Source organism: Terrapene carolina, unplaced genomic scaffold (assembly GCF_002925995.2).
Source record: "Terrapene carolina triunguis isolate 2854851 unplaced genomic scaffold, T_m_triunguis-2.0 Scaffold67, whole genome shotgun sequence".
NCBI classification, from domain to species: Eukaryota; Metazoa; Chordata; order Testudines; family Emydidae; genus Terrapene; species Terrapene triunguis.
In genome coordinates this window covers 36,949,994-36,961,102 of record NW_020664418.1, presented here as the reverse complement: position 1 = coordinate 36,961,102, position 11,109 = coordinate 36,949,994, and the positions used below count along the sequence as shown (strand labels likewise).

At 40.8% G+C, this 11,109-nt stretch overlaps 1 protein-coding gene across 1 annotated transcript in view; it reads right to left on the bottom strand.

Annotated features, from left to right (window-relative positions):
* Positions 1–7,706: 7,706 nt before the first annotated feature.
* Positions 7,707–11,109, bottom strand: part of MTHFS (methenyltetrahydrofolate synthetase) — an 18,062-nt gene continuing 14,659 nt past the window's right edge. Inside the window, exon 2 of the mRNA XM_026648332.2 lies at positions 7,707–8,171. Coding sequence (XP_026504117.1) covers positions 7,948–8,171 — 224 coding nt within the window. The 3' untranslated portion in view covers positions 7,707–7,947. The remainder of the gene's footprint in view (positions 8,172–11,109) is intronic.

Here is an 11,109-nt window from a genome sequence, read left to right as displayed (position 1 = left end):
GCTTCTCGCCGCCCCCATTGGCCCGGGACGGCGAACCGCGGCCAGTGGGGGCCGCGATCGGCCGAACCTGCCACGTCAGCAGGTAAATAAAACTGGCCCGGCCCGCCAGGGTGCTTACCCTGGTGAGCCGCGTGCCGAACGTTGCCGACCCCTGGCGTATAACACCAGGTATATTATTGTGCTATACAAACAACTTTTAAATCATAAATAATTTAAGCCTCCAGTGATTTTGCCTTACATTTGCACCTCACTCACAGATTCTGCACCTCGCATAGACATGAATGTGCTTTTAAAAAGAGCCATTTTCAACCTTTAAGTTAATTTGTCTCTTAGGCCTTTCTTTTGAGGAGAGGGTAATTAAACTAAAATAGCTTGGAAAAGCCCCTTGCAATAAAAAATGTACAAGTTTCTCCCGAGGGACAGTTTTTAATTTTAACTCCTCCATTGGTCAGTTCTTAGTGAAAACTCTGCGATAGCATTCCCTGATGGGATACTGAAGTATAATTAACTTATTCCTTTGGTAATGATATTTTTCCTTCAACTATCCATTTCTTATGAAGGGCAGGCAGACTTGTTTATAAACAAGGTGGAACTTTACTGCTTTGAGTGCTTTGTCACGAGAAGAGCGATAATGATGTTCACTGTATTTGGAGACTGAAACAGACCGTAGCTTACCCATTTGGGGAAAGATTAAACCATTTAGAACACATTTTTATAATTCCTAACATGACATTCCAGCATTAATGGATACTGTACAAGAACCAGTCAATTCAGTTTTGGCAGCTTGCCCTGCTCCCCCAAGTGATATTGTATGCTGAGTAAACTTAAATCATTCTGACCTGCATGCCAATTCCTTAACCCTGTCCCTTGGAAACACTGTTATATGCTGTATAGCTGACAATGATATCAGGGTATATGGAAAAAAACAAACACAAACAAACAAAATTGAGTGACAGCAGGAAGGCTTGGATGTCAAATTAAAGCTGTTGCATTTATTTAGCTGCACCAGGGCCGTAACCAGGACAGGACGAGAGGGGCAGCCACCCAAGGCGCAAAGCCGTGGAGGTGGAAAAATGGGCCAGAGAAATGAAGGAAAAATACAGTAGGGGATACAAATATGCTTGCTCACACCGGGTGCTAAAATGCCCTAGTTATGGCTCTGAGCTCCACAATTGTCAAGATAATATAAGTTCATGTTTTTCTATCACCAAATCGAAAGAATCACCCACAATAACCAGTGTCCAATGGTTCCCAAACTATGGCCAATGGAGCGCTGTTGGCCTACAAAACACCAGTCGGTGATCCGCTGAGAGCTGGCTAAGCACATAGTGCTAACATCTCCTGCTTGTTCCCAAGCAAAAATACATTGAATGTTTACATGGGAAAGTATTAGGAAAGCAACTGCTGTAATAGCCATGGAATGGTTTGTGACTGGGAGGGAAAGTGTCTATGGGAGAATCTCAGTATTAAAGTGTGGTCCGCAATATAAGAAGTCTGAGAGCCCCTGATAAATTATGGCCCCAATCATTCAAAGACTTACACATGTGCTTAACCTTTTACACTAGGTGGTTGCATTGACTTCTGTTGGCTCTTGCAAGTAAAGTTAGGCGTATGCAAGAGTCTTTGCAGGATTGGGGCCTATATTTTTAGTTCAAATTCTTGCATTTCCCCCCTCAAATTTCCACATGAAAAATGAAACAAAAACACGAAGTAAAAACTATAACAGAGCCCTTAGCTCCATTTCAGTACTTTGTTCTTGTGCTGAGTAGTTTGTGCTGTCCCCAGAACCTATTCATCATATAATAGTTTTTTTATACATGGTTGCTTACCTATTATCATCTGAATGGAATCTGTACCAGTCAGCCTGGCCATTATTCATTTATTAAAGTTAACAAATCAACTCTAGCCAGTCAGATAAGAGTTTATTCAAAAAGGTGATAGTAATTTTGTGAATAAACAGATATCTAATTGGCTAGGTACAATAATCAATCTCTTTTATAGAGAATGCCGCAGGACATCAATGGTACACCCTGAAACCATTATTACACTGGGCCATCAGATAAAATGTTTCAATCTACAGCAGCCATCCTGTTTAAATGAAATAAGTCATTCTAATAGAACATGGTCAAAAGATATGATGTCCTAGTTTGAAAACAAACACGATGGCTTTGCCTCAGCATTTGTGTAGCAGCAGGAAACCATTATCCTCTGACAATGTTCTGTTTCACTGGTGTGATCTCTTAATTTTATGTATAATATGAAACTACAATAGAATCTATGCAGTCAAAATTAGGTGTCTCTAACAAAAAAGGCAAAACTCCTAATGTTGCTTTCAAATCCTGATTCAGCAAACCCAAGAGCGCTGCCAGCTTTTCTGCCACCCTAGGCGGTGGAAGGTCCCGCCCCGAAATGTCGCCCCCACAGAGGCGGCGGAAGGTCCCGCCGCCGAAATACCGCCGTGGTCGCCGCCCCCCAAATTGTAGTGCCCTAGGCGACCGCCTAGGTCGCCTAATGGGTTGCGCCAGACCCGAGCAAACCATCCCTAGCTAGCAAAGCACTAAAGCATTTGCAGAAGTCCCATTGACTTTAATGGGATTTAAGCATGTGCTTTGCTGAATAAGGATAGATTCTGCTTGAAGTGTTTAGCTGAACTACAGTCTCAGTTAAACAAGTGTGGGTGCATTGACTACAACGGAGCCACACCAATATAACAGAGAAGAATTTGCTCCCAAACTTCTAACAGCTGAGTGCTCACAAGGGGCTAATGAGCAGTGTGCATCAGTCTGCAAAGAGAAGCTAGAATTCTACTCCTGCATGCTAATGTTCACAAACATGCTGCAATCATTTTTTCATACATTAACATAAGTTCAGTGATGGAAAAAGGATTAAAATAGCCAGAACAGGAGCTGTACCAAATCCACATCTTCTCACTCAGCATGTCTACTCCGTGTCTTGAACTGTATCTGCCTGACTTACTGACATAACCAAGTTTGTACAGCTGCCAGTCAATACAGGTATGGAACAGCAAGCTGGAGACTATTCTCCTTCAGGCATCATCACCAAAATTGTCAGCTAACCTTCTGGCTGCAGTCTTTATGATGCAAGAAACAGGAAGACCCAGAATGACTTTCAGATCCCAGGCTGAGTTAGCAGAATAAGAAGTTAAAAAGATCATCTTTTCACTGATAAAGTGAGCCAATTTGGTATGAAAGTGATTGAAGGCAAAGAAATATGGACATTCACTGGGTTGTTTTTACAGACTATGTTCATAGTTGAGTGTTTTAGTTCCATTTTCTGAGTCATTTCTTAGAGCATATAAAATATATTAACTGAATCCAAATCCTCAATATTCTAAAGTGACTGTATATGAAATGGCAAAATATCCATTTCATTACAACACCATTAATTACATTTTATTAAATTCCATCCAATAATGCACAAGGCTGACATTAATCAAACGCCATGCATTACATTAAAATCATGTATTTCCAAAAGATCATCAGCACATCAAAAGCCAAACAAAGCAGTTCAATGTACACGATAAAGTGGTGCATAATCCATCTTTCATAAAGCACAAATCCTCTCTAATAAAATCTATATACACTCAGTTTACAAAACTGAAAAATAAAAAACATCAGATACTAATGCATGGGAGCCATAATTTTACTAACTATATCATACCAGAAATTGCTACCACTAATTCTGTTAGGTCTTACACCATCTATCCACCCACAAACAGGAACCTTAAGGAGCTCAAACTGTTTAGCTTATACAAAAGAAGTTTGAGAGGTGACCTCATTCTGGGATGTATTAGCAGGAGTGTTTTAAGCAAGAGACAAGCAGTAATTCTTCCACTCTACTCCGTACAGATTAGGCCTCAACTGGAGTATTATGGCCAGTTCTGGGCACCACAATTCAGGAAAGATGTGGACAAATTGGAGAAAGTCCAGAAAAGAGCAACAAAAAGATTAAAGGTCTAGAAAACATGTCCTATGAGAGAAGATTGAAAAAAATGGGTTTATTTAGTCTGGAAAAGAGATACCGAGGATCGACATGATAATTTTAAAGTACATAAATGGTTGTTACAAGGAAGAGGGAGAAAAATTGTTTTCTTCAACCTCTGAGGATAAGACAAGAAGCAATGGGCTTAAATTGCAACAAGGGAGGTTTAGGTTGGACATTAGGAAAAACTTCCTGTCAGAGTAGTTAAGCACTGGAATAAATTGCCTAGGGAAGTTGCAGAATCTCCGTCATTAGACATTTTTAAGAACAGGTTAGACAAACGCCTGTCAGGGATGGTCTAGATAATACTCAGTCCCTTCCATGAGTGCAGGGGACTGGACTAGATGACCTCACAAGGTCCCTTCCAGTCTTACAATTTTGTGATTCTGGCTGCCCATGAGACCCCGACCCACCCATTCTGACTGCATTTTATGGTGTATAAGTATCTCCACAGGTAGAAAATACCAGGTATTAAACGTCTCTTTTAACCTAGCTGAGAAAGGCATAACAAGAACCAGTGCCTGGAATTTAAAGCCAGACAACATCAAATTAGTGCTAAATACAAATTTATAACAGTGAGAGTGATTATCTATTGGAACAAACAACCAAAAGCAGTGAAGGATTCCCCAGCTCTTGAAATCTTCACATCAAGACTTGATGCCATTCTGGAAGTTACACCATAGTCAAACACAAGTAAATGGGCTCAGTACAGGAGTAATTGGGTGAAATTCCCTGGCCTGTGTTATACAGGAGGCCAGACTTGAAGATGTAATGGCCTTCTGGCTTTAAGATGTATGAATTAATCTATATATTTACCTACCCAAAGATAGAGCCTTTAAATAGACCCTATATGAAACAATGAGCATTGACACAGCAATTTAATATTATATACACTTAAGTATTATTCCTGAAATTTGTCAGCTTGTTAATGCTGGAAGGAGGAGTTCTGTTTGGACATAAGCAACGGATAATACAACAATATTACTGTTCTGCTCAACAAAATTATCAACCCTGGTCTGTCAGGACCGCCTGTAGGTGGCCTCAAAGTCCTTCATTCTCCACATTTCGTCCATTATTGCCTTCTAAGCTGAGACTACCAGTGAGATCACCAGCTCCTACCAATTAAAGGGCTGACTTTATGGCAGGGGCATCAGTTCACTAAGAACTAGCCTGAGACCACTAACTCATTTCAGATAAGCATGACTGCTATGTGGAGACTATCAGTCAGTTTATCAGCACTCGTTTGCAATGATCTGCATAACTCACTCATTGCTTCAGCATTTGTGGGTAATGTGACCACCCCAAACTCATGTCAGTACATATTTATCCAGCACCCTCATGTTCTCTCTCTCTAAAGATTCTGTTTTCTATAGGTACAACTCAATTTCACTTAAAAATTCCATAAGGGTCCTTCTTTGGATGACAATATATTACTATTACTCATTTCTTCTTCAAGATAAATTTGCCCTTTTGGTTAAATTCAAGAGGGCCAGACCTGCAATCCTTACTTACGCAAGAAATTTGGTTGAAGACAGCTGGGTGGTATCATTAAGCCCTATATGCATTATCAGCTGATGCAGCCACTATTTGAGGAGCTCTATCTATTTTGGAGGTTGAACTCAATGGGTTGATCATTTTTTGCAGCCACAGATCTTTCCAAAGAGCTGGTCAGCAATGCATCCGGATTGGGACCTTTCAAATGCAAATATCCTCCTGGGCTATTTCAAAACAGAGAATTCTGTCAGATCTCTTTGCGGCTGCTTCCATTCCATGGATACTTTCATTATATTTGGGAGGAATTTAACTTCATCCCGAAGCAAATCCTCAAATCTATTGAATTTACAATTACATAGGATTTTTTAAACACGTAGTTATTGAGTTACTATGGTATCAAAAATAGAAGTGAAATTGAATACAACAGTTCTAGATTAAAAAGCCCATGTATATTGGAGGCATGATTTAGTTCACAAAAATTATCTGTGAAGGCTTAAGGGCTTTCTGTTCTGTAGTCAGTGCTTGAGAAGTCATAGAATTTTTAATGTGCAAACAGAGTGAATTGGTTAAAATGAATGAAATAATGTGCCGGTTGAAAGAGAAATTATACATGTACAAAAAATGTATTGAAGGAGGCAAGGGTAGGATTGAAAGAAAATGAAGATTGTGTTCCCTTTCATTATTACCTTCTGTTTATCTTTAATTCCCATATTTGAATATTACATTAAAACGCTAACTACCACCACATCCTTTCAATGGATATTTGTCAGTGTTCACACAATTACTTTGGATGGCGCATAGAGCCCAAGACTGGGAATATTTTGGTGCACTCCAATTCTGTTTCTTACCTGGGACATGTACAGATAGCTATCTGGCATAGTGCTACAAAAAAGCTAGGTGCTGAATTGTGCACAATTTATAAATCTAAATACCCACAGGATGGGCTAAATCATGACTATCGGATCTGTCCTGAGCCAGGGGCAACATCCTATTGTGCTGCCACTGGAGCAGCCCGCTAAGGAGAGCGCACAGTGTTTCTCCCACTTTCCAGGCTGCTCCAGGGAAGGAATAAACCATACGAGGTCTGTACCCATTGTAGCTTTGCCAGTAAGAACATCTCCACACTTTCCCACCCACCTGCACTGGGTAAGAGACAGAGCAGCTCTGCGCTGCCCACTTCCCTTCCTGCACTGCTACTTGTAGCACAAATTGCCCACGGAAGAGAGTAAGGGTCTTCTTTCTCCCCACTCACTCCCTTGCATAACTGTACAAGCGGGGTCATGATTCAGCCCTGAAGAAGGAAAGAATTGTTATGCATAGGAATAGATTATCTGAAGCCAGAACTCACTGAAATCAATGGAAAGACTCCATTATCTTCCGTATGCTTTGGATCAGGCCCCTAGTCCTTTTCCATGATAATTAATTAGAACAATTTATCCTGTTCTCTCTCCCTTTATGTCAGTTATTCTGCATCCCAGAAACGTTCCCTTCCACCATCTCCAATAACCCCTTTCATCAATTTGTACCTATTTAATTGTTTTAACCTTTTCTGAGTCCATCCCTTCTAAACCCTATCATCCTATAGTAGTTGCTCTCCCTGCAATTCCTCTAGGCTTCTCTCTTGCCTTTCTTCAACATATTGTACCCAAATTTCATGCACTATTCCAATACATTATGGAGTAATGACCTGGAAAATTATAGGTTTTAAATCAAAACCATTTCTGAGTTATAGTTTAAAAAATGCTCAGCTTGAGAACTCATCTACCAAGTTTCTGCCCAAGGGAAATTTTTATGGGTTTATATTTGAAACCTGGAGATTGGGTATATATTAAAAACATGGTCAGATCCCTAGCTATGCAGTTGCTAGCATACAGATCTTCTATAATTAGACAATGGTTTAACCACCAAGTATGTAATCTAAATTGATTTTACAATCAAAGGCTTTTTCTATTCACTCCTTTGTGATCATGTTAGTGTGCGGCTTACGTGGTGATTTCTTGGGTACTAATGTTTTCTAGATGGTTGTGCATAATTGTTAAGTACTATGGCCATATTTGAAACTTTACTTCCAATCAATAGTTGCTTTCAGATTGGATCATGAAATCTCATTAGTAACTGAGCTCAATTTTAAAACAGGGCAATAAAACGGTCATGTTAAATATCGGGTAATTCAACAAACAGAAACATGATTAGATTAAAATTATCTTTATTTTAATAAAATAGTCACCCATTCTTGTTTCTATTGATTCTAGAATAAGATTCACAATAGATATTTGCTAACTGGAACGAGATCAATGCAGTCCTTATTAACATGAATGTAGAGCTTTTTGTTGTTGTTGTTAAAAATAGTGTATTTTATTGCTACACAAATAATGTATGACTATTACAAGTTTGTGCCTTGCTATGAAGTCTTTGGTTGGTCAGTTTGTAGTCAGCGGTATCCAGATGCTTTTAGCTATCTTCATAAAGGATTTCATCTATTTGGATATCATTTTCTGCCACTGGCACTGAGTCACAGATCTGTTCCTTGTAAGCCAAGGCAATGGTGTAAGGTTTTCCTTTGGGATGATGCATGCATCGTTCAAGGTAGGTATCATAGTATCCTTTCCCTCTTCCCAATCTGTTGCCGCTTTTATCAAACCCAAGGCCCGGCATGAGGATGAGGTCAAGGCCTCCTGTTGGAAAAGATACATCAAATTAAATAAAGATTAGTGGATTAACAAACCAGTGCTGTGGATTTCCTTATGGCTTAAATATTTACACATATCTGCCGATATTAAGCTAAAATGCTGGTTTTAGATTTTGCTAAATGCCTCCTTTTTCTTGCACAGATGAAAAATACCTTGAATATTAAATCTGCAACTTTACATAGTCACCTTATCAAGTGCCTATTAGATCAGCAGCAAAATAATTAGGCCTATGAAAAGCCTGAAGGGAAAAAACACCTACCTTCAAACAAACCCTAGTAAGTGTGGGAAGAAGCAGAAAAGCAACCCACAGTACCAGCCACAAAATGGAGAAGAAAAAGAAATTAAAAGAAAAGATATAGAGAGAGGAAACTTCTTAGCACAGCGGTAGAATTTCCTGTAATTGAACCTCCCCCTGGTTCCCCATAAACCAAGCAAGTGAGATGTGGTATGTTCTAAACATAGGCCACTGTGACAAACTTGCTACCTTATATCTAGGACACACTGTATGCTCTTGTTAGCAAGGTAGGGTTTTTTTAAATGATTACTCACAGTTATTGGGTTGGGGGGAAAAACACTGGTACTAGTAATAATCTTGCTTGAGCCATCGCTGTCGCTCCCATGGTAAGTCCCTCTTACTCCCAGTCTCCTTGATTCATAAACTTTGGCTTCTATGCTATAGGTCCCATTCTGTTCTGTGGTGGGGAGCAGAGGCCAAAGAGGGGCTGAGCTGTGGAAACGGATGCATGCTTCACCACCTTCCCCAAGGGTATCTGAGTTTGTATGGAAGGGGGCACCATCATGGAGCCATGGAGCAGCCACTCTGTATGGCATGTTCCCCAAGGTTCAAAGGATTTTCAAGCAGAAATGTACAGAGGACGCAACGCTACTGTAAGCAGTATTAATTCCTCCCTTTAGCCTCTCCCTTGCTGGGAGGCAGTGGGGTGGGCAACAGTGAGCAGCTGCTAGGGGCTTCAGGCAGCAGCACAAAGATGTTGACTCTCCTTGTGGTTGCATCAGGATCTGTCAGCTTTAGTACTGAATTCCCCAGAGCCTGAGGGTTTCAAGGCCAGGCCCCTGCCCCTCTGTGATGCTCACATTCCTCCCCAGTGAGGGCATCAGTCTTCTGAAACCCCAGAAGTTCAGCCTCTTGAAATTCTACAAGAGCTTTTTTCTCGACATGTTTTCCCCACAGGAGGGGAGAGTTTATCCTTTTATGACTGAGCTTCTAATCCCAAGTGGGTTAGCAGTTAGCTTGGATAGGAGAGAAACCAAACTTCTGTTGGCTAAGAAGTCATTCTCCTAAACAAAACAGATATGTGTTCTAATGTATAAATGGTAAAACCTTTACAGGTGATCCACCCAACCAGACTAGAAAAAAAAAGCACAGTACATTCAGGATCAGATTAACCATTTTTTCCAGCGTTAATAATACTTTGGAAACTGATGTGGTCAGGGTCAAACCAGTAGGGCAACTAGAATTTAGAGTCTGCTGCCCACCTTGTTTTGACAGATGATTCACATCTCTACCAGGCAGAAAAAGGAAACCGACTATGCTGAACTGCTGCCAAGTTTAGAGGCAGACAACATGTAGAGAACCACTGCTTGTCCTGGGAGTATGAAAAGTCCTGCAAAGGTATCTTCTGAACAAATAAGCCTGGCTAACCTAGTGCAGGTCTTTGGAACCACGAGCATCACACTTATTGTTTCACAGTGTAAGGAAACAGTGTTCTGTCCGATGCTGCTGTGGCAGGAAAAAAGATTAAAATGAGGAAGACAGAAATATATGGTGAAGCCTAGAAAACACAGCAGAACTGAAAGAATCTGGAGAGGGCATTCATTAACATCCTGCTTACTGTTCCTTATTTGCATTCCAATAATGGTGTTTCAGCAGTGGTGTCTTATTAAAGTTACTTGGATTACTTTACTTCTTCCAGGTATTTTTACAGTTTGCCCTAACTGCAAACCAGCATCTGCCACCATCTTGAATTGCATTGTTCTCATCACAAACCAACATCAAAACGGGACACTTAGTTGACAGATAACGCACTGTGAGTCAGGGATGAAGCTCAACACACAAGGCGGCGTAGGGAAGGTTACACTGGAAGTGCTACAGCTGAGAAAGGATGTTTCCAGGGTCTCCACCTGATGCCATGTACAAGTATTAAACTCTGGAAAGTAAGTTAAAAAATACACTCAGGCCAACTCATTTGCACATACAGAGCAGACTGTCAGATTTCCTTTCACTGCTCATCATTCTTGAAAGAAGAATTACTGGTGTGAATGTCCATCCATTCTACCCTTCTGACTAATTAGAATATAAAAAATGCAAAGTGAGATAGTGGAAGTTGTATCTCGCAAATATGGCTTGGGCCAGTTTAGTCAACTTGCTTTCAAAAAAGCCCAGGGAGGAACAGCAGGGAATTGGCCAATGGGAGGGCTGTGAAATGTTTACTGGTTCCCTCCTACCTGAAATAAAAGGGGAAGTGAGAGCACTGTAGCAGTCTGAACGTTTTGATTTAAAAGGGGAGACAAATGGCAAATAGGAGTAAAATAGGAAAACAGAAGAGCTGGGCAGGAGGTCTTAAAATGCAGTTGTACCTTAAAAAGTGACACTGTAAAAACAGCATCACGAGGTTCCATGTTTATGGTGTCTCAGCCACTGAAGATCGTATGTGCTCAGTTTACAAGTCAAAAGATACATTTGCTGACAAGCCTGCAAACTCAGTCTGGGATCTAGGGGTACGTCTACATGGCAATTAAAAACCTACGGCTGGACCATGCCAGCTGACTTGGGCTAGCGGGGCTCAGGCTAAGGGGCTATTTAATTGCAGTGTAGACGTTTGGGCTCGGGCTGGAGCCCGGGCTCTAGGGATCTGAGCTGGGACGATCCCAGAGCTTGGGTTGTAGCCCAAGTGTCTACATC